Consider the following 23,093-nt stretch of genomic DNA (forward strand, 5'->3'; position numbering starts at 1 on the left):
AAATATATGAAAAACCATCATCGCCAACAAAAAATAGTTGTACCTAAATTAGCAGTTGTAAAACCATCTTCACCAACCAATACTCCAAATCCTATCATCATTGGCCTTTTAAAAGGTCTTGAAGATTGTCCACCATTACTGCCTTCATTCTCATGATTTCTTTGAGGCATACCTTTTCCTCTGCCTCTTCCTCTGTTCGTGCCTTCGTCATTGTTTCCATTACTTCATCTGCCCCTTCCTTTGCCTTTTTTTCTGTCTCTTCCTTGAGGCATTGCTTGTGTGTTGTGCTGGCTTTCTTGAGGTGTTGTGTTGGCTTTATTGAGGCATTACATGTATGTTCTCTTGGCTTCCTTGAGACACCCCCCTTCCCTTGGATCTTCCTTTCCATGTTTCTCTACCATTTTCATTGGTCTGATTATTATAACACAACATATTGGTATATATTCAACTAAATATTAATGACAATTAATACAATTACCTATGGTTGAGTATAAGTTATTGCATTTTGAATTGGAATAGATGGAGGAATAGGACAACCTCTTTTATTGTGGCCCTTTGTATGACAATTGCTACAAGTCATAACAACTCCACATTTGTTAAACTTACCAGTTCTCTTTGTTTCATTTGCCTCTTTTCTTTTGGCTTTACTTGTCCTTCCAGGCAACTACTAAATTTCTGGTAGTCGAACTATTGAATTAACAGATGTGGCGACATACCCATATTGTTTATTGGCTGAATTATATATTCATATGTACTTAGATAGATTCTCTTGTTATAATAGTTGGCCACATAATTAATTGGTTCAAATTGCTTGTAGTGTAAGGCAACAACTCCATGAGGACAAGGTATGCCCTTAAGTTGCGAACCTCTACAACTACAACTGCGCCTAACAATGTCTACACAATGTGTAAGCCTTTTCTACAACTTCAAAATCCCTTTCTTCATTCCATGATATGTTACACTGCATTGACTTATTAATTTTTTGTTGTAAAATCTTGAAAGTCATGGGTGAAATATCAGTGACCCATATGTTTGAGAATTTCCCTAATTGACCAATTATTTTCATCATTTTTACCTTAATCTCCTCCAACATTGTAATGATTGTCTTGTATCTTGCAGACAATATCCATGAATTGAAGCTCTTTTTCATATTGTTATTACACAACCTATCTGCATTGTAGTACATAAAACCATCCAAGCAGTCCCTTCCTAATTTTCTTATAGTCTCTATGTGATTCCTCAATTCAGCTTCAAATGTAGATTTTGCAATCTTCTAGAAAAGATTTCTTTTCTATTCCCTTCCAATCTTTGCACTAATTTGCAAGGACGTGTCTAACACACATCCTGTGTTCATCAAGTGGTAATAAATCAAGCACAACAATTTCCAGTCCCTATTAAAGATAGAAAATAAACATGTAAAAGCGCTAATGTTAATAAAAAGTATATAAAATAAAAGCATTATTGTGAACCAAGTATTCAATAATAACCAAGGATACACCTTTTGTATATCAGTAATCAAGGTAAGTTTTTGTCCTTCTCCAAGATCAAGATCATCCTTCAGTAGAGTCAAAAATCATGCCCAAGTAAATTTATTCTCAACCTCAACTACTACCCAGGCAATGGGCAACATCTGATTATTTCCATCTTCGCAAACCGCCACCAATAACTGGCCTCTGCACATTTTTTTGAGAAAACATCAATCTAGGCCAATACATCTCCTAGTACCTCCAAAGTAAACTTTTTTTAAAGCATGAAAGCACACATAAGATTCTTCAAAGATTTTATGCCCAGTTTCAGTATTTTCTCCAACTTTAACAATACAAGTGCTACCTGGATTTGTTCTTAAAATCTCATCTCTGTAATAAAAAATTCTTCCTTATTCAACAATATGATCACCCATAATCTGTTTTGACACTCTAGCTCTAGCTCTTCTCAATGTTGTCTTTCCAACAAAAATATCCGATTCTTTACTACTAAGCTCTTGTAACTTGATAATTTTGATGTTTGACTGCTCACTTATTCTATCCTTATGTCTAGCCACTAGAAACCTTGAATTGCACAAATAGTTATGAATTGAAAACACACAAATATGGATAGGATTGTGCCTTTTAACCACAAGATATGTAGTTTGGCTATACAAACTTGCAATCAATAACCGAGGATAACCCTTTTTGCAGCAACTAACTCTGAATCTTCCAAGCTCATTCACATATTTCTCAATTTAAATTTTTTCTTGAACAATATATTTGGTTACAACTTCCCTAAATACTCTTACATTTGCAAACACCATACATAGTTCCCAAACAATCTTTTCAGAAGTTGGATTAAAAACAACTCTGTTTTTTTTCTTCTTTCTAACAATTTGTTCAACCTCTTCACCATCTCCCTAACATGTCTCTTCTTCTAATTCAAAGCTAGGAGCTTCATCACTTAGATAGTAAGGTTCATCATCCCCTGAATAACCTAATAAGTTATCCGTACTGCCAACTGTTTTACTTAAAAATATATAGTATTCAAAAAATGGCTAAGTTTCAAAAAATTAATTAATCTTATGATTTAAGAGAATTCAATTTCCGAATTAATAGAGTCGCCACTTAATTTTTTAATAAAATCAAGAAAACTTAAAATTATGTTTCAAAAGATTTAAAACAGATAAAAATCAGTTGAAAAGAGTACGAAGTTCAAATGTATATTCCGAGAAGGTGTTAGGCCCTCGGAATGCCTGCTAACTCGCGGTTGACCGACGATTTTACTAAAAAATGACTTTGACTTAAACTTCCACTTTGACTACATAAAGCTCCTTTTTAATTATATACTTATTTATCATTATTATTATTTTTAATTAATTATAAATGGATTATTTTTAGGAAATAAACTCAAGTTTCAAGATAACTAGTGAAATAACACATAAAGGAAAAAGAAATATATATGTGTGTGTATTTTATATTAAGCATATAAAAGAAATGACTTCTTTTAGGGATTTAATTAAATAATAATCAAAATATAAAAGAGTTGTCAACACAATAATAAATCAATACAAGAGAAAGGGAATATATTGTATAAATTTAAGAAATCCCATAGTGTAATACAATAATTACATTTTGTCCCGACAAATTTGGTATTTACTAATAATCCCTTAAAATTGTTATGGTGTGATACATTAGTATGTTGTGATACATGGTAAATGATACACAGTAACTTAAAACTGTTAATATTAAAAGGAGAAAAATGGAACATTTAAAATTTGTTATCTAAATCAGCTTAAATTACGATAACATTTCATTAATAAGCATTAATTCAGCACGTAGTTGGATAACAATTTCAAATTTTGAAAAAAATTCAAGATTATATCATCTAGTTTGAAGACATTTTTATGAACATCCAGTTATTAAACTTATTGACTGATACATGATAACAATTTTCAAAAACTCGTGATACATAGAAAATCATATGATATTCATCAAATTCATGTATCAATGCATCGTCTAAACACTATAACACACTGAGTCGATATGTATCAACAAGCACACTTGATGGCGCAGTTATTAAACTTATTAATTGATACATGATAACAATTTTCAAAAACTCTTGATATATAGGAAATCATATGATACACATCTAATTCATGTAGCAATGCATCGACAAACACACTATAACACACTGAGTACTTATGTATTAAACTTATTGTCTGATACATGATAACAATTTTCAAAAATTCATGATACATATGGGAATTCTTTACTAAAATTTTTACTAATTTCAACAACAATGATTGCTGCTTCTTTTCACTTTTTTTGGTGTATTTTGTCAACCTTTGATTTAGATGATTCGCCAAAATCTTTGTTTGAATCCTTCCAAACATTCATAGGATCATGCAAAGACTTTTTTCTATTTTCTTTACAATTTTCATCGTCCGAATCATAATTCCTTCTATTAGTAAAAGGATCCATTAATATGATGTAATAGAACAATGAACAAAAAAAAAGAACGGATGATGGAGTAAGAAGAAAAAGAAGACCTAGAGACGGCTGATGTAATATAGTAATGAACAAGAAGAAAAAAAGAAGAAAATAAGAACAGATGATGGATTAAGAAGAAGAAGAAGAACTATAGACGGATGATGGAGTAAGAAGAAGAAGAACCAGAGAACAATGGTCCAATTTTCAGAAATTTCAATTTTTTTTGAATTTTGAAATTCAAAATTTCATATTAAATGTTGTTAAACGTTTTTAATTGAAATTAATAATTCAAAATTCAAAAAGTGATTCAGAAGATTGAGTGTTTTAGTGGAGAAAAAATAGGCATGATATTGGGGAAGTGTGTGTTATAGGAGAGAGAAGACTATGTATCTCTAAACTTCTACTAAAATTTAAAAAAAAAGAATTATGTAATATTTAAAAAAAGAAGGGAAAATTAGAGAATACTAAACTTATAGTTGTGTATTTAAGTTATTTTTCCAATATTAAATTTGGACTTTGGGCCCAAACTTAAATCAAAGGGAAAATTATATGAAATGGCAAACATTCATAACTAATTATATCATAGGGGTATAGTTTAATTTATTTACCTTATATAATTATAGTTTTTTTTTGCTATAATTAATGGGGTCCACAGCCTATTATGTAACCAATTGTATAAAAACCTTATTTTCTAATTTTGTATATAATTATACAAAAAACAATTTTCTCTCTCCTTTTCACAAACAATTTTCTCTCTCCTTTAACATTCCAACGTTTTCTCCTACATTTAATACTCCATCTAGCCGGTTTGAAATTCAAATCGTTGTCCAAAATTAGATTTCTCCCTCCCGAAGTCGAAGTTCCCTCCCCAAGTTGAAGTCAATTTCGTAAGTACTCCTTAATTTTAGTTGTTTACCCTTTTTTTTTACTTATTTAAAATTTGTATATGTGTTCTGTTTATTATTATTTTTCATATATTTTGATGAAATAATCGATTTTTTGTTCTTGATAGATTTAAAATTGATCAAACAATGAATGAATCATCTTCATCATTGAGGATTACAATAGGTAGTCCTTTGCATGTCAATGTTGTTGACATTTTACCATCCTTTTCAATGGGGCTAACTCAAGATTTTGGGGTTGATGTAGGGTCTTTGGGGAAATCAAATCAAGTTATACAAGAACAAACCATGGAAGAGCTGAGATCAAAGAAAAAAAGACCCTATGGCAGTACAACAAGTTATTAAAAATGTCAAAGCTAGAGGCATTAAGATTGTACAAGGAAGAAGAAAGAGGAAAGCTGCAAGCATTGAATCAGCGGAAAATGCTTCTGAAGTAGTCGGATCTGAAGAACTTCATAATCAAGAGGTAGTGTCTTAAAACACAATGTTAGATACAATTTTTTGGTTAATTAGTTGTCAATATACAAAAAATATTAAATTAAGTATTGTATATAGTATATTCCATGTTTAGTAATTGTATATAGTATATTTAAGTATTGTATACGGGAACATATGATTAGAATTTGTATATTCTATTAGTTATATACAAATTATTGAAGTTAGTACACAAAGTAATTGGATTTAGTTATATAGATAGGAAAATATCATATGTGATTATAATTTGTATATTGTAGTAGTTATATACAAATTATTGAATATAATGTCATCTTTAACTAATATATTCATGTACACATATTGTAGTTGGATTTAGTTATATAAATGGGAAAATATCATATGTGAGTATAATTTGTATATTGTAGTAGTTATATACAAATTATTGAATATAATATCATGTTTAACTAATATATTCATGTACACATATCAACATAACTTATTTTTATTTTTTGTATATATATATAAAAAAGTAATTGGACTTAGTTATACAGATTGAAAATTTGAATGTATGATTAGAATTTGTATATTATATTAGTTATATACAATTATTGAAGTTGGTATATATTTGGTATATATTTAGTATATATACATATACAAAAAATGATATGCATATGCCTGTTTTAATAGCTGGTAGTAGGAGATTGTATATTAAAGCCTCATTATTTTTTTTTATATAAATATATACACAAAGTAATTGGATTTATTTATATAGATGGGAAAATATCATATGTGATTATATTTTGTATATTGTAGTAGTTATATACAAATTATTGAATATAATGTCATGTTTAACTAATATATTCATGTACACATATCAATATACAAAAAAAGTAAGTTCATATATATATATACAGAATTTAATCTGTGCATGACTTATTTTATGATTTTTTTTGTATATATATGTAAGTATATATATACAGAAATTAATGTGTACATGACTTCTTTTAAAATTGATTTTTTTTGTATATATATACTCTGTTTATTTCATACACTTTTTTTATTTTTTAGGAAGTCAGATATATTTGCAAGAACCGTGAAAAAAGGACAATTCACATGCAATGTTATACGCAAATCAACACATTGAATGAGCTTCATAATAAACTGCCTCCAAATCAATATAATCGTATATGTGCATCATCGTGTTTTGCACAGTTAACAGCAATGAGACATGTCACGTGCAAGCACAATTGTTTAGATGCATTATGTTGAGGGAGTTGGAAGGTAGTTCTGTGAATGCAATACTTTTTTATATAAATGGCACAACGCTTCGATTCACAATACGGAAATTTGCCATTATTTCTGGTTTGAATTGTTCTGATAATGGTGTTGACTTCTACTTTGATACTGATCAACCCAATAGAATCATCGATGAGTATTTTCCAGGAAATTCTCCAGTCACTAAAGCTCGTTTGTCTAAAGCTTTTAAAGCAAAGGTATGGGGTGACAATCAGGAATATGCATACAAGTTTGGGATTCTATATTATATACATAAGTTTATCATGTCCGCAGAACCTACTACAACAACAATCGATAGGTTGGACTTTGATCTGGTTGAAACAGGTAGATTTATGGATTATCCGTGGGGTCGGAAGAATTTTAATGAACTTGCTAAATCCATAAACAACAAGTTAAAGCCATGTGGACAGTACTACAGAATTCAGGGCTTTCCACTTCCAATGCAAGTTTGGTTCTATGAATGTTGCTCGTATGTTGATGACAAGATTGCTGTCAAGGTTTCCAGTCACATTCCTCGAATTATCAATTGGGTGACTAAGAACGACCATCCTCGATTTGATTATTTCATGAAAACAATTTTTAATGATGTAGATAATCCGGTATGCATTTACTTAATATAATTTGTAGTATACATTTACTTACTACAATTTGTATATTACATTTTTATTATATTGACTTATAATTTTTCATGATTATGCAGATTAAGTTTACAAATATTGAGCCAACAGCGATGGAAATTAAAATCCTCCAACTTCCACCATCGACAGAACAATCCATTTCTCAGGCTTGCAGACTGATCACAATAAAGTTACAGATCCGGATGATGATTTCCAAAACCCGCCCAGTATAACAAGTAGAAAAAGAAAAAAAAAGTTATTGAATGTTCTTCACCGATTAGGAAAAAGAAAAAGCAATCTATTACAGTCATCTCCATCAATAAATCTTCAACAAAGGCAATTAAGACATACACACGAAGATCAATGGCGCACAAAGCAACACGATCACAGTCCATCAACATCAATAGTGTTGAGAAACACAGTGATGCAGGTACGTCAAACAACAATAAACATGGAGAGCAGAAAAGTGTTCAAGACAGAACACAAATGGGGCAAATGAAGAATTCAACAAACATTACAATTTCGCTTGATGAATTTGAAGCATTCAAAAAATCGGTAATTAAATATACAATTCAAATATATGTTATTTGAAAAGATTATATACAATTATTAATAAAATATGCACCTTTTTCACATAGGTCAAGGACGAGTTCGCTGATTTGAGAAAAATGCTTGAAGACAAATTCAAAACAGTGTTGGAAGCCATGAATTCCAAGGTATCACATGTATAAATTTTTTCTTTTAATTTTTTATATACAATATAATATATACTAATAAATACAGTTCTATAATTATTTTTCAGGTTAATGTCGTCGATGATGATCAAGAATCACCCATCGGAGATGTTCATCACCAGCCCACATACACTCCACATGAACCCCAAAGTCAATCTGCAAATTTGACAGAACAAGAGGTATTATTTTGCAATATTTATACATTAATTCAGTTTATAAACATATTGAAATGAAATAAATTGTATATAAGTAAATTCAGTTTATACACATTAATCCAGTTTATACAAATATTGAAATTAAATAATTAAGAACTATATACTAGTATAGCTCAAATTATTATAAATCAGCATATTATTTATTTTTATACAAAATATACTATAACATATTTTCTTATATTGTTTACATTATTTTCAGGCTACATTTGAAGATGTCATGCAAGAAACGCATATCACTCGTGTTCACCAGTCAAATACCAAGTCTTCACAGTTAGGTGCACAAAAAAAACCGATAGGTCATCCAAGTGCATTAAAAGATCATGAGGTATCCGTAAATGATTCATACATTTTAAAATTTATTATAATGGTTTATAATCAATTTTTTAGATATTTAAGTTATTATTTTATGTTTAAGCTGGGAGATAACTTGCAAGAACTAAACTGGAATTCCCAACTGTTGGATCAAGTTGTTTTGGCTGATAATTTGAATGATGTAAGTGGCACTGCCTCACAAGATCAATTAGTGTTGTATGCTAATGTGGATGTCCAGCAAAAATGCCCAAAGGAAAACTGAAAGTAGCTCAAACAGTCGGGTAATATATAACATATACAATGCTGCATCTCATGAGCGTATTGCAGAAGCAGAGGAGTCTATTATAGTTGCAGCGCCTATACAAATGGTATACATGCCTGACTCAAACCAGGAAACAGTTGTAACTGAATCACAGGATGAATTACCAGACCATCTTCTTCCAAGCGTGAAGACACTGCAAAACATTGCATTACAAAAACAAGTTGAAGTAACACCAATGTCAGCTGTTAGGCATAGATGCCCAGGTCCATTCAACATATCTCCGTACATGACTTCGTTTGGGTCGGATGCTGGTAAGAAACAATTATTTATGTTTACATTTTCATAAATAAGCATATTGTTTGCATGATGTAAATATTTATATACATATCTTTTCAGGTAGTTCGTCCCGACAACCAGTTGTGTTTTACATGAAACATCCTTTTGTTTCATTGTCTGATAAGGAAGAGTCTAATTTGTTTTCAAATTTTTGGATATGACTTAAAGAAGACTTTCTCTTCAAGCATTACAAAAAGTAACATATTTTTTTTTTGTATACACTTGTATTTTTAATTATTTGTTTTGTGTAATTATTTTGTATTATTTATAATAGGAACTATGCGGAGAATCGCTACAAGAAAGGAAAGGCAACATTACCACAATTTTTTAATTTTGGTGTAGCGACAATTGACAACAAGAATTGATTCTACAATATCGATTTTGAGCGCCAGTTGATTGATAACTCGATATGTTTCTGTTTTTATATTATTAAAAATGTTTAAGTTAAATGAAATTGTATAATGTATAAATTATAATATTATTACTCATTATATCACAGCACATAGATGTCTTATTCTACTATATAAGGAAAAAGGCCAAATACTCCAACAGTAGCCTATACAAATTCACAAATCTATGTTGCAATTTCAACTCTGTTTTTCTAAATGCTTGGAATGCATGTTATGGAATAAAAGGTGACCTTTCTAAGGAAGTGTTGGACGAGATGATAATTGATTATATTAATGGATACAAGATGTTAGCGTATGCACCATGGCACACAGTCGATGATGTATTCATCCCGGTTCACTTAGAATGCAGGTTACATTGGATTCTGATTGTCATATCTTTCAATGATCGATGCATCAAGGTGTATGACTCAATCAACAATTCTCTTCACCACTCATTTGTTGTCAATCACATCAAGAAGTATGCACAACTTATACCAATGTATCTTGTAAAGTCTGATTTCTATCTAAAGAAAGGTTTGGATATTGCAAGCCACCATCGATATCAAGGTCATACCGTATATGATTCCTTCGAAATTGTATATGTGGAAGACCTTCCCCAACAGCCAGCTGCTAGTTTGTAAGTTCAAAAATTCAATAAATTTCTATTTTATTGAACATACACTTTAAGTAGTATAATAACATTTGAACTTTTTTTTCGTATAATTTTTTTAGGGATTGTGGAGTGTATGTTGCGTCATACGCGGAGTTTTTGAGTGAGAGGAAAGACATTCCAGCAGATTTAGACCCAGAAGAAATTCGCCTTAGATACGGTGCATTGTTGTGGAATTACGGCAATCAAAAGATACAAGCCGGAGCTGTCAGTGATAGTGAAGCGCCTTTAAAACCCGTCAGGAACCGCACAAAAAACAACAGTTCTGAAAGGATTACAATCCAGTAGTTTTATACCTTAGCTGTAGCATTGTTTTGGTTTTTACGTTGACAGTTTAAATATTAGTTGTAGATTAACAATTTTACGATAACTTTTGTTTTAATTAACTCGTAATATCATTTTCTTTGTTTTGAACTATCATTTTAGTGTTATAAAAATATATTACAACGTAGCATATAAATAAATATATACATATACAATTTAATTGTATAAAAACTACTTTTAAAATAAAGTGTCTTACATTTATGAATTTGTATAACAAAAGATATACGTTGTTCAGGTTCTTATTTGTATATATTTTATAGTCACACTCATTTCATTGTATAAGGTATATATTCTATATTAGTGTTCAGGTTTTTATTTGTATATAATATATACTAGCACGTATTTAATGTATTTTATTAACTGTATATGCACATACAATTAGATTGCAATATATATACATATACAATCTTATTAACTGTATATGCACATAAATAAATACATACATATATGTTGTTCAGGTTTTTATTTGTATATAGTATATAATAGCATGTATTCAATGTATTTTATTAACTGTATATGCACATACAATTAGATTGCTATATATATACAAATTCAATTTTATTGAATAAATATATACATGTACAAATTGCAAAAGATATATGTTGTTCAGGTTTTTATTTGTATATAGTATATACAAGCACTTATTCATTGTTTTTATTAATTATCTATGCATATTCAATATATGTAGTTCAAGTTTTATTTGTATAAAGGATAAAAGAGTTTTATTTTTATACGATCTACTTGTTTAGTGTTGAACATTTTATCATGTTGCGTATATATATACAAATTTAATTTACGCATATTGAGTATAATATTTACTTTTGTAGGTCATACAACACACACATTAATGTACAACACATAATAAAATTAAGACGTAGTTTAAGTAATATAAGTATACAAAAACAAAGATTTCAATTAAGTCATAATGCATATAGTTTCAAATCAAATTTAATTAGGTAAAAACAATCAGCCTTAAACATCTTTTGGCTTATTTCTACACGAGCGCCTATTGTGACCTGCCATTCCACATGTGCTACATGTATTTTCCCCCTTAATCCTCGATAACTCTCTTGCTTTTTTTTCCGAGGCTTACCCTTTGGCCAGCCAGGAGGTCTTTTAAAATTTGGAGGTAATACGTCATCAACAATAACTCTATCCGGAATCAACCATGCCTTTACGTCCGGTAAAGGATGTATAGGCATATTATATGTCTTCAACATTGTCTTTGGTTTGTATAAATCCGAGCAATATTCATCTGGTGGTAGACTCTTCCATTTCAATACTGCCCAAACATGTTCACAAGGTATTTCCTCGTACTGAAATCTTCCATCGGTGCAAGTTTTTTCTTTTAGACAGACTACAAAATATCTTCCATCATCATTAACATTGTGCACATATTCTGTTGATGGTACAACCTGCTCATTTATAAATACAATTAAATGAAATGATGTTAATACTAATATATACAATTAAATTTGGTCAACACTGCTAAATATATACTTATTCTTAAATATTACCGTCATTCTTGTGCTCAATGCTTCATTGTCTGTTAGTATGTCATGGTATTTTCCAATCAATGATGTGAATGTGCAGGTTGCCTCCTTCTTGTAGTCATGATTCCACCTTCGAAATAATAGCCTTACTTCTTCGAGAAATTCAAAAATAGGCAATTCACTAGCTGAAACAAGTGCTGCATTTATACTCTCAACAATATTTGATGTCATGTGCCATCCTCTATGTACTTGTGCGTAACAAAGAGCCCATTTTTCATATTCAGCTAAATCCAAATACTCTTTCACTCTTATATCTTCTTTTTCTACAGTATCTATTAACATATCAAATTCATTCTTTGTGCAAGCTTTTGCCATTGTATAGAATACACCAGATAACTTCTCATGAGATTTTCTAAACTTTTTTAAACGTTATTCCATAAATGCCACATACAAGCATAGTGTGGGACATTACTGTATACATTTGTAACAGCCTTTATAATGCTCTCATTTCTATCAGACACAACACACATGTTACTCCTCTCACCATATGCTTCTTTTCCCTAAATCAAATTGGCCTTTGGCCCACTTGCTCTCCACCAATTTCTGCTTTGTCGTATTGGGCTTTGGCCCATTTTCTCACAAAATCCTGCATCATTTGAATGGGGATTCGGCCCATTTCCCTTGAAAAAACTGGTATACATTTGATGTATACGACTTGTATACAATTGTTTTCATGTATATTGGGATATATACAGAATGTACGCTGCCCCAGATCAACTTTTCATCACCTGTTAAATTTTTTAGGGAAAATTGTATATAATAACAAACTAATAACCTAAAATAAATGGAGTAGCTAGGGTTTGATTTAATTGTGCATCATAGCAAACATTTTGCAAAAAATTGTCAGGCGCCTCTCTCCTAAATATTTCGCTCGCCACTCTTCTCCTATCTCTCGCTCGCTTCCTCACTTTTTATACAAACACAAGTGTATAAAAATTGTTTCTAATTGTATAAAGCAGAGAAAATTGTATAAATACATATATTTTTGTTCCCCTCTCTCCCCTCTTCCAGATCTCGCTCGCCACCCTCGCCTTTCTCACTTATACAAACAGAAGCGAAATGTATAATTGTGTTTCTCTTTGTATAAAGCGTGAGAAAATTGTATATACACATGCAAGTACATATATTTTCGTCCTATACACTTATAATTATACAATAAAAATACTCCCATGTCCAGTTTCTTTTGCCTTTCTCTCTTTCTTATTTTATACGATTTTCAAATTGTATCTAATTTCTCTCTTTCTGGTTTTATACAATTCGATTCAATTTATATTCCTTGTCAAGTCTCTTTTGTCTTTCTCTCTTTCTCATTTTATATAAATTCAAATTGTATATAATTGTTCTATACCCTTATAATAATATAATTCATTTCATACACTTCGTTTTTATATAGTGTTCTGCCCAAGTGTCTTTCTCTTTCTTGTTTTATACACTTCGTTTTATACAGTTTGCTTCAACTGTATATGCTTAACGAATTATACAATTTATATATTTGCTATGGAGCGCAATTATGCAAACTTTGCTATAACATACAAATATGAAATTTTTTATAAGTTATATGTGAAAGTTGCACATTATTATTCCATCCATTCAAGTTGCCACAAGATCTTTTATATAATTATTTCTAATTACTTCTTTCATTTTAACAAATAAAATATATAAATATTTTTATCTATTATGTAATTTATTATATTAATATTTTCTTTGTTAAAAAAAGAATGATTCCATTTTCTTTTTAGTATGTTTAAAAAAATGACTACTTTCATTTTTTTGATAAAACCTAGAATTTGTACTTTCAACATGACATGTTCAAGACTATAATATTAAATAACATTCTGATATATTTTACGTAACTTTAATATAAGATTATAAGAAATTTTTTCTTGAATTACGTTTCAAATTAAACTAGACTTTTTGAAATAGAGAAAATTATCTTTTTGTATGTCAGATTATCAGATTAAAAATTTAATGTATTATTTATGTTTTTTTTTTTTTTTAACAACATATGATGACAAAAACTTTTTAAAAACAAATGATTAGCAATTTGAATATAGACCACACCACATCACAGCAGTATTGAAAAAAAAGAACCTCAAGTTGAAATCTGAAGGTGGAGAGAGAGAGAGAGCTGCTTCATGCCTCTCTCTTCATTCCTCCTTGGACAAAATTCAAAATCCATTACTTAAAACCCTAGTTTTTTTCAATCAATTTCCCCCAAAGTTGTTTGGGGAAATTCAATTTTTCAATTGGGGGAAATAAACCTACAAGCATGAGTAGCAGGAGAGAAGAAGAGAGGAACGAGAAGATAATAAGAGGGCTTCTCAAGCTCCCTCCCAATCGCAAATGCATCAACTGCAATAGCTTGGTCTCTTATTCTATTCATTTCTCAATCTTTTTTTTACAATTTTCAACTTGACTTTTTTTTTGTTTAATAGTTCATCATTCTGTTGTTGTTAGAGAATTGTATTTAAAGAAGTTCTAATTTGTTTGAAAATATAATTGTTAGAATGAGATGGATATGAATAAGGTAAAAATGCAAGCTTTTGTATTGGAATGAAAAGGGGATGAGTAAGGTAGGTAGAGGAGAGGTATTTGAGAGAACCCCTACTTTGTGTTAAAAGATGAGATTTAAGTAATGAATGAAATAGAGGTGAATACGGTAGGTTAAGTTTGACATTAAGAGAACCTCTACTTTGTCTTTAAAGGAGAACTTTTAATACCAGAATGAACTGGACGTGAATAGGGTAGATACTAGTGTTGAATTAAAGGACCTTAAGTTCTTTATCAAAAAGAGGACCTTAAGTTTCTTGGACCATTAAATTTGTAGTAAAAGATGATTTTTTTATGTATTGAAATGAAATGAACCAGAATTAAGTATAATGTATACGAGGTTCATGTAATCAAGTCAAACCCAAACTAATTTCGGGATGGGTTGTATGATTGATATAGATTGCACTCTTGCCAATTTCCCAGTAGAATGTACATATGCATCAGTGCTGTTTTACCTCTTAGAATTATTCTCATATTGTTTGCTTCATATTAGTTATAAGGGGTATTTGACTCTTTATCTTTTTCTTAAATGGGTAATCAATGACTATATGCCTTCGTGAAGTAGTAAGAGTGAAATTGAGGATAAATAATGCTGCCTTGGTATTCTGAAGTGACAAAAATTTGGAACAAATTTATTAGCTATGGTTACCGGGGAAAAGGATTGGAGGAGTAGTTCCTTGATATGAATAGTAGAAAAGCTAATGTCACCAATCTGTTTATCCTCTGTTCACTATTTTAGTCAATAAATTTAGCTCGTTTTCATTTTGAATCAATCAATCATTGCATTTATTACGATGTGCAGGGTCCCCAGTATGTGTGCACAAACTTTTGGACCTTTGTCTGCATGACATGCAGCGGAATACAGTAAGTGTATCATATTGCATGCTCTTTACATCTTTAGTCGCATAAGTTGTTAGTCCAGAAATAAAGTAGGTAAAGCTGCTGGGGGTATTCAAGAGGGTTTCTTCTTTTCAGGATTGTAAAATGCATTGGCACTTCTATGTTCTAACTACAGCGGAATGCATATGCCAAAATTTTACCTGATATGCATGCAGCTAAGTAGTTAATTTTAGCTACTACTGGATTCAATCTGTCCGAAATCTATTGGACTAATGTTCTGAAAAATTAGTTTGGCTTTTTGTGATAAGAAGATGTCCATCCTTTTTCTTATTATTTCATAAAAAGGAAAAGGTCCATCCTTGTGTTAATTTTTTAACTATCAGGTGAGGGTGCAACAGGTTAGTGATGTTCATCTAAATTTGTTGCCTAAGCATTGTCCGAATAAAAACAGCGGTAAAGTAAAATTTTAAGTTCCTCTTGTATCTGTTTGTGATGTTTTTTCTACTATGTTCGTAAACTTGAAGTCCTGTACATCAGGATGTGGAAGTTAAAATGTTTCATCGTATCATTGCAGTCGTGAGTTTACTCACCGTGTGAAGTCAGTTTCCATGTCTAAGTTTACTTCCCAAGAAGTGGAAGCTCTTCAACAGGGTGGTAATCAGGTGAAAATATTGTACTCTTTACCTATTAAAAAACAGGTAAAATAATTGCTGGTTTTTCTTCACTTTGAAGTTAAAATTCTCTGTCCTGTATTTATTTTTTCAGCGGGCCAGAGAGATATATTTAAAAAGTTGGGACCCTCAAAGTCAGTGGCTTCCTAATAACAGGTACTGGATTAGCAAGTTACTATTAGTAGATTATAAGTTCCTGGTAAATTGACAACTTCAAGATACAAAATCCTAACTTTCTTTTTTCATCAGCAATGTTGATAAAGTGAGGGAATTTATAAAGACCGTCTATGTTGATAAAAAATATGCTGGGGCGCAGTCCTCTGATAGACCTCCTAGAGATATCCAGGTACTATATCTGGAGTAATATTTTGTCTATGCAGTACTTTAGACTAGAACGTTACTTGAAACTTCTAGCTATGATTTAGTCATAATATTCAAATCAGCACTGGGTCCAGACTAATGTGTTCAATATCCATTGAGTTGTCAGAATTTGAGAAACCACGACGATGATATGAGGAGAGCAAGTTCTTATCATTCCTATTCTCAAAGTCCACCATATGACTTTCAGTATGAAGAACGACGTTATGGGAAAAATGCACCAGCACTCACTAGAAAGCCAGGATCAGACCGGGGACTTTATGAAGGAAAGGTGTCGAGTTTCTTGAGTCCTAGTCGTTTAAGTGATAATATGTATGATGATAGGTTTGGTAATGAAGGATCTAATCCCAGAGCTTCAGATTACTCTGTGTCTAGTGGTGGTGATCCATTCAGGTCAGTCGCACAGAGCCCCAACTTCCAGAGAGGCATCGGAAGTCCCTTGTGTGACACCTCAAGGGATATTTCATACGAAGATGTACGGCATGTCAAGAAAGATGCTGGAAGAATATTACGAGCACAGGTCATTTAAATTTTATTTATTTAGCTATGTTATACTTCAAATTACTTGGTTATTCATTGGTGGAGCATATCCAGCCCTGAATTAGGGGTGTTCTTAATCAGAACATGCTGTTAAGTTATCTTTTTCTCCTCTTTCTGTTTGAGTTCCTGGTTATAGTGTCCTTACTAATGAGAATATGCTGTTAAGGAATTTTTTCTTCTCTTTCTGGTTTAGTCCTTACATGTCATAAATGGGCATGATAATATGACTCTCCAAGCTAAACAAATAGGGGCGCCCATCATTGTCCATGAACAACCAATGAACCTTTGCAAAGCATGTGGGCAGAATGTAGAGAATTTTAACATTTTTATCTCAACATATTATAATAGATTGATTTCTAGGTGGAGGTGCCAAAGGTCACACAAGAAAATAGCCATTTTCATAAAAATAAAAGAAAGAAGGAAATGTGATGGGCATCACACTTGACAATCATCTGCTTGTGAGTTGAGAAGTGACAATCTTACAGAAGCTTTTAGCGAGGTGGAATAGTCAAGACTTACTGAACATATCTCTTGGGTTTACTATATTTTTTAAATTTTTTTTTCAAAAAGGGTTTCTGTTCTCGATTATGATACATATTGAAGATAAATCGTTGAGCATGTTAAATCCATGATCGATGAGATGTAATTTGGATATTATGATCATGCAAGTGGAACTCAGATTTCTTTCTATTTGATTTATAGAAGAAGGCTCCTTGTTCTTTTCACTGCAGCATTTCCTTGTGAAACTGACATGATGGTATTTGTTGAATCAGAGAACTGCATCTTCTGGAAGTTTTGAATCATTCGACAGCAATTCCTTGTCATTCAAGTCTGTAAATTCTGTTTGTTTAGCGGATGCTGTTTCAGAATCAAATCAAACAATAGAGACTCACTCTAGTAAATTGTCAACTTTCCCCTCTTTGCAACGATCATCGGGACCCGGAAATCCAGATGGCCCTGATCTATTCAATGCTCCCTCAGTTCCTCAAAACGCTCCACCTTCAGTTTCAACAAAATCTCGTCTGCCAGTGTCATCATTTCAGCCATCCATTTCTGCTGGTCCAATTGGTAATTCACATCAACCATCGCTCACTCTCCCACCTTCATCTTTGGACTTTTTCTCAGAGGTGCCAAACCTGCCTTCAGCTGTAAGTGCTGATGAAAAACCATCATGTGAAGTCACTTCCAAAAATGAAGGATGGGCAACATTTGATATGCAGCGGCATGCAGCAACAACAGGCATCGAACAGTTCACCCTGGCACCAACACCTGCTTATGGCCATAATTCTTTTGACATTTTACCTGAAAAGACACAGCAACAATTGGTCACTGAGAAGTCATTGGATGTGGATGATGGATGGGCAACATTTGATGTGCCTCAGCACGTGACACTCACTGGAAGTAATAACTTTACCTCCAACACGATTCAATTAAAGGGTGATGCTCAATCGAATTCGGACCCAACTTTCTCCGTCATGCAATGGCCATCACCTATGGAATCTGCCCCTCATGGGCCAGCCGTTAGAGACTCCACTGCTTGTGCATTAGATTTATCAATGCCTGCTCCATTTCATGGAGGTGTGCTGAATGTTGAAGTAACTCCAAGTGCAAGAAGTACTGACGTAAGTGTACTCTTATTGAGTTTGGGAAGTGGCATAAGCAATTTATGAGCTGAAAATCATCTTTTGACAACTTCTGGTTAATTTATTATTATTTTGATGTGAAACCCTTCAATTTATGAGGTCGGATAATATTTACTCGTCTTTGGCAGTTGTGGAGTGCCTTTGATGTTTCTAATGACCACTTAGCTCTCAAGAGTTTGCCTAATAGTAAGGAACAAGTTGTAATGAACCATGATCTAGTTGATGATCAGTACATGGGCTTAAGAGGAGTAGAGGTAATTATCTTTCTAGTATGGTTAAAATTTATGAGTTTGCTTCTGCCCTTTGCTTTTAAAGACTTCTATTCCGCAGAATGCAGTGACAGGTCAAAGTCAAAGAGCTGTGCTGGATAGTGGATATCCTATTACCAGTTTTCCATCATATGTCAGTGCCTCGTCATCTGGATTGTCCACTCTTCCTGTAGCGGTCAGTTAATTCACTCACCTGTGCTTTCCTGCGTGGCCACTCTTTTAAACATCTAGATATCAGCATGCTATTTCCTGCTTCTTACACATAAGGTTCTTATTAACAGACAGGAGTGCATTCACATGCAAATGAGCAGAAGTCCAACAACCCATTTGATCTCCCTTACGATGCTGACATGGAATGCAGCAATATGGTAAATCACACTTTCCGTTATATTGTTTTCTGAAAAATATAGTGTGAGACTTTTGACATTTTGTTTTTGGTTATCCGAGTCCATCTACGTCAAGAAAAATTTCCCTTGACAGCACTCCCCTCCAAGAAAAAAGATGAACTTTTAGGGGTCAATTGCTTCCTTTAAATACTAAAGGAGGCTTCTTATGTTGTACTGCAAATGGTCTATCTGATATTTACACTAGGAATCTAGGCTAAATTTCAGGCCACATTGTAAAGAAAATAGGCCTTAGGTGGTTCTAGTTCAATCCCAAAGTCTAGCTCTTGAGGTAAGGATTGTCCAAAAACATGTAAGGAGACAAAAACTCTAACCCCCTCCCCCCTTTCGCTCTGAGCCTGCCTCTGATGCCATGTAATGAAGTAGACGTTGAGCCTGGTTCAAGCCCAAAATTAGCTCATGAGGAAACCAATGTAAGAAGACAATAACCCTGTACCGTCAAGCAATGTGGGACTGTCACACACAGAATGTCTTCTAAAACTTGATTTCCTAAAAAAAACTGTTTCTTTGCTGCATTCTAATGTGAATCATTAATTCCAGCCGCAGTACTGGGACATGAGCTCATTACAGGCTGCATTGCCAAGTGATGGGATGTCATCTTCTTTTGTTGGTGGTGTGACCGAATCTTGGTTTCCTCAGAACCCAGCAACAGCTTATGGTCCTGCTGGACAGCATGGTATGTGATGTTTACTTTTTCAAGAAGTCTTTTCTTCTGTCAAACTTTCAGCCTCTCAAATATGTCCTGTCTCTGTAGGGACATTATTTGTTTCCTCACAACCAGCTGGCAATCAAATATCGTGAGTCATTCTACTTTTTCCATTTTCCTTGTAACCAATGTGCAAAAAATTTCTAGTGAAATCTTATTTCACCAGCAATATCAGCTCTCTACTTGCTAGATATAACATAATGCACAGGTCCTCTACTATGAAGATGCTTGAACATATTTGACACTGACAGGATTTCCACTTAATTGCTATTTTGTTCTTGTGTGTGTATTTTGGGATTATATGATATCTTCTGTCTGGTGAGAATTTTGTGTCTCCACGAGAATGCTGGTGCTGTTGAATTGCTTATGATAAAAAGTACAAAAGTACAGTTAACATACAAGAGGTAGATGGGGATTGTTAGAGGCCGAGTTAATCTAGTGACAGTTCGTGTTGTCACCAGATTTTTTGTGGTTGATAAGTGTCTGGCTGCTGAATCTAATTGCAGGGACATATATAGTGGTTAAAATGATTATGCTGGTCTTAGAGTTGATACTGATTCTGTTAAGAAGAATCTTTCTTTGTTCCTTCTTTTTGGAGATTTCGAAAGCTTTTTCAAAGTTCGAGAGGAGTTGAACAACGTGTTCCCTTGTATCCTTTATTCTTTAGAATCTCGTGTTGGATTAACGGACAACACAGACCTATGGATAGGCTGATGGATGGAGAATTTGAGGGGCTTGAGATAGATGGTGATGGAAGAGGAAATACGACTTCATCCTCACTTTTTGTAATGTTTTCTATCTTTCAGGTATACTTTGTATGGTGGGGGTAGGGGTTTGCCCTCTTTTATGTAATTTATCACTTCATTTAAAAAAAAAAAGAACTTCAGCATCTATCTGAGGCAGTATGGTTTACGGTTTGAAGCAGTGTCAGGATTACATATGATTGGTTCACACTTGATGGGGGTTTTGAATTCTAGTTGCACACCTTCAAGGCAGCACTTCTGGAATCGTGGAGATTTTCTCAAGAGGAGAATATTTATGGAAGGTTAATATCTACGAAATATGGATCAGAAGAATAATTAATTGTTCTAAGGTGGGGCAGATTGCCATTTTCAAAATATGGTTGTAGGGTAGGATAATTCTTATAGAGTGAATTTGTAGAGGGGGGGGGGGGGGGGGGAATACATATGGAAATAGAAGATTTGTAGATGCACTAGATATAATGTGGGTTAGTGCTACTAGAGTACAATTCTATAGAGGTGTATATTTCGGGGGAACATCCTTGGAGAACAAGTATCTGCAAGTGGTTAGTCTTTATCCACGGCACCAATCACTTCAAGCTGGATGATTGGGGCATCATGTGGGGTCCCCTTGAAATGGGATGACTGAGTGATCATGTGAGATAAAATTTTAGGAAGACCATCCCGCATTGGTGTTTTCCTTGGGAGAAAGAGGTGTTGAGTTTATATGGAGGGAGTGGGGCTGGTATCTCTCAAATAAAATTGTATTGCATGGAGTGGGCAGAACTGGCAATAAGAAGGAGGTGCTTAAGAAAGCCTGGAAGATTTTGTTGCTGAAATATGTATGTGTGTTTTGTGGCTGCTTGGTGTGATACTGTGATGTGTGGATGCCTTCTTAAAGCAGATAACTTAAGAAAGGGAAACTACCTTTTTAGGAGTATTTCCTGAACCTAAAGACAAGAAGAAGGTAATATGAAAATTGCCACAGGATGAGAAATTTACCCCTGTAATTGTATTTGGTTAATCCTATCAGATGCCACTCAAAGAGGAGTCTTTTTTAGATACAGATGTATTATATATTCTTTGAGGAGTCACTCTCTGAGTGAAACCTGTACTGTGGTAATTTGGCAAGTCTTCAACTTTAAGGTTAGCTCGTTAGACAGAAGCTTAGTTGAACTGCACTTAAATGACTAGCCAAAACATTTTTTTTCTCAATGTTGGTAGGGAAGTAGTGGAGTCGTGCCTAAACAATCACCCATGAATCAATACACGACATCTCCTCGTTCATTAGACAAAATGGAGCTATTATTAGATATTTTATTTTTCCAGAAAACAGTAAAAATAAAAAGAAAGCATTTCATTCAATGTGTGTGTGCCCATTGTTTGAAAGATCAAAGAGATCCTTTGTATGAGCAGTCCACTAATGCAAGCTCTCATAAATATGCATGTCGGATAGTGTAAAACATCTTGAAGAGTTTGCTTTCTGTATAGTGCAGTTCTGGATTGTATCCATTATCATAACTGCTAACTAGATTGTTCCTTGTGCAGGAATGTGCCGACACACGGTCAAGTTGCTGCTATTGGCGGAAATCCATTTGCATAGGATTGTGTATTCAACTAGTTGTTGGATCAGCTAGATCATCATTTCAACTTTTAGATTCCTATGTATTTCATGTTTGTATTGTTAAAAAAAGAGAATGAGAGACAACTAGGCAGAAATTACCAAATTTCAAAGGCTTGCCTTTTCTTGTTGAGGCCTACAGTGTGTTCTGATACTATGGTTGATGTGATTATGGCTGAAATGTTTTGAGGATGTCCTTCTTGGCTACTTTGGCGTATTGATTTTCTTGTCAACGCTTTATCGATATCGACAAACTTATGAACAAGAAGAATGCTATGAAACTTATGTATTCAGAATTTAGGACATTGAATGGAACTTCAGACGAAAACCAAAGGCTAAAAGAGAAGCTTCATTTTAAACATTAGCAAACCAGAGTACCATTTTTTAATTAAAAAATTGATGTAAATTATTTGTTGTGTAATTTTCTACTTTATGATTCGAAATTTAGTATTCGAAACTCGATGCAAAGAATAATAAGAATCAGTATGTGATCAAATACGATCTACAGTAAGTTGGTGTAAATGATGATGATATGAGAGACAATGTTAGCTTAAATCACATATTAAAAATAATTTTTTAATAAAAAACATTTAAGAAACACAATCATTTTATTAATTGTCAACATAAATCAAGTCATACAAATACAATTTACAAGCATCCGATTCATTTATTAGCTTTCACAAATATAATTTTATAAATAGCTATTAATGTATCTCGTCTTTTGAAA

At 32.7% G+C, this 23,093-nt stretch overlaps 3 protein-coding genes across 5 annotated transcripts; 2 read left to right on the forward strand and 1 right to left on the reverse strand.

The window, feature by feature from the left end:
• The first annotated feature begins 140 nt into the window (after nucleotides 1-140).
• Nucleotides 141-7,484, forward strand: LOC138339034 (uncharacterized). The gene is made up of 5 exons (XM_069290330.1): nucleotides 141-332; nucleotides 818-907; nucleotides 5,109-5,327; nucleotides 6,365-7,191; nucleotides 7,293-7,484. The coding sequence occupies exons 4-5, from the start codon at nucleotides 6,484-6,486 to the stop codon at nucleotides 7,440-7,442; spliced, it is 858 nt and encodes a 285-aa protein (XP_069146431.1). The 5' UTR covers nucleotides 141-332; nucleotides 818-907; nucleotides 5,109-5,327; nucleotides 6,365-6,483; the 3' UTR covers nucleotides 7,443-7,484.
• Nucleotides 7,485-11,371: 3,887 nt separating this feature from the next.
• On the reverse strand, nucleotides 11,372-12,319 carry LOC101247876 (uncharacterized). The gene is made up of 2 exons (XM_004249673.1): nucleotides 11,969-12,319; nucleotides 11,372-11,866 (listed from the first exon to the last, which is right to left on the reverse strand). Exons 1-2 carry the CDS (start codon nucleotides 12,317-12,319, stop codon nucleotides 11,372-11,374), a joined length of 846 nt encoding a protein of 281 aa, XP_004249721.1.
• Nucleotides 12,320-14,034: 1,715 nt separating this feature from the next.
• LOC101255345 (probable ADP-ribosylation factor GTPase-activating protein AGD14) lies at nucleotides 14,035-22,558 on the forward strand. Of its 3 annotated transcripts, none has more exons than XM_069289693.1 (14): nucleotides 14,080-14,369; nucleotides 15,357-15,418; nucleotides 15,778-15,847; nucleotides 15,969-16,056; nucleotides 16,160-16,221; nucleotides 16,315-16,411; nucleotides 16,553-16,963; nucleotides 17,757-18,605; nucleotides 18,755-18,880; nucleotides 18,957-19,070; nucleotides 19,177-19,263; nucleotides 19,840-19,975; nucleotides 20,054-20,096; nucleotides 22,294-22,558. In XM_069289693.1, the coding sequence occupies exons 4-14, from the start codon at nucleotides 16,003-16,005 to the stop codon at nucleotides 22,346-22,348; spliced, it is 2,034 nt and encodes a 677-aa protein (XP_069145794.1). In that variant the 5' UTR covers nucleotides 14,080-14,369; nucleotides 15,357-15,418; nucleotides 15,778-15,847; nucleotides 15,969-16,002; the 3' UTR covers nucleotides 22,349-22,558. The 3 variants fall into 3 exon arrangements, with proteins under 3 accessions (XP_004249094.1, XP_069145794.1, XP_069145793.1); XM_069289692.1 differs by having other exon boundaries at nucleotides 14,083-14,369; nucleotides 15,530-15,847; XM_004249046.5 differs by lacking the exon at nucleotides 15,778-15,847 and having other exon boundaries at nucleotides 14,035-14,369.
• Nucleotides 22,559-23,093: the final 535 nt, after the last annotated feature.

The sequence above is a fragment of the Solanum lycopersicum genome, chromosome 10 (assembly GCF_036512215.1).
Source record: "Solanum lycopersicum chromosome 10, SLM_r2.1".
Lineage (NCBI taxonomy): Eukaryota > Viridiplantae > Streptophyta > Magnoliopsida > Solanales > Solanaceae > Solanum > Solanum lycopersicum.

Excerpts from the sequence above, each read along its gene's own strand:
- LOC138339034 (XM_069290330.1), top strand. The coding sequence starts at position 6,484 with ATGTGCATCATCGTGTTTTGCACAGTTAACAGCAATGAGACATGTCAC. Across the intron at positions 7,192-7,292 it reads TTAATGATGTAGATAATCCG|ATTAAGTTTACAAATATTGA; the intron begins GTATGCATTTAC and ends ATGATTATGCAG.
- LOC101247876 (XM_004249673.1), bottom strand. The coding sequence starts at position 12,319 with ATGGCAAAAGCTTGCACAAAGAATGAATTTGATATGTTAATAGATACT. Across the intron at positions 11,867-11,968 it reads CATTGAGCACAAGAATGACG|GTTGTACCATCAACAGAATA; the intron begins GTAATATTTAAG and ends ATAAATGAGCAG.
- LOC101255345 (XM_004249046.5), top strand. The coding sequence starts at position 14,274 with ATGAGTAGCAGGAGAGAAGAAGAGAGGAACGAGAAGATAATAAGAGGG. Across the intron at positions 16,964-17,756 it reads GAAGAATATTACGAGCACAG|AGAACTGCATCTTCTGGAAG; the intron begins GTCATTTAAATT and ends TTGTTGAATCAG. Across the intron at positions 18,881-18,956 it reads TGGGCTTAAGAGGAGTAGAG|AATGCAGTGACAGGTCAAAG; the intron begins GTAATTATCTTT and ends TCTATTCCGCAG.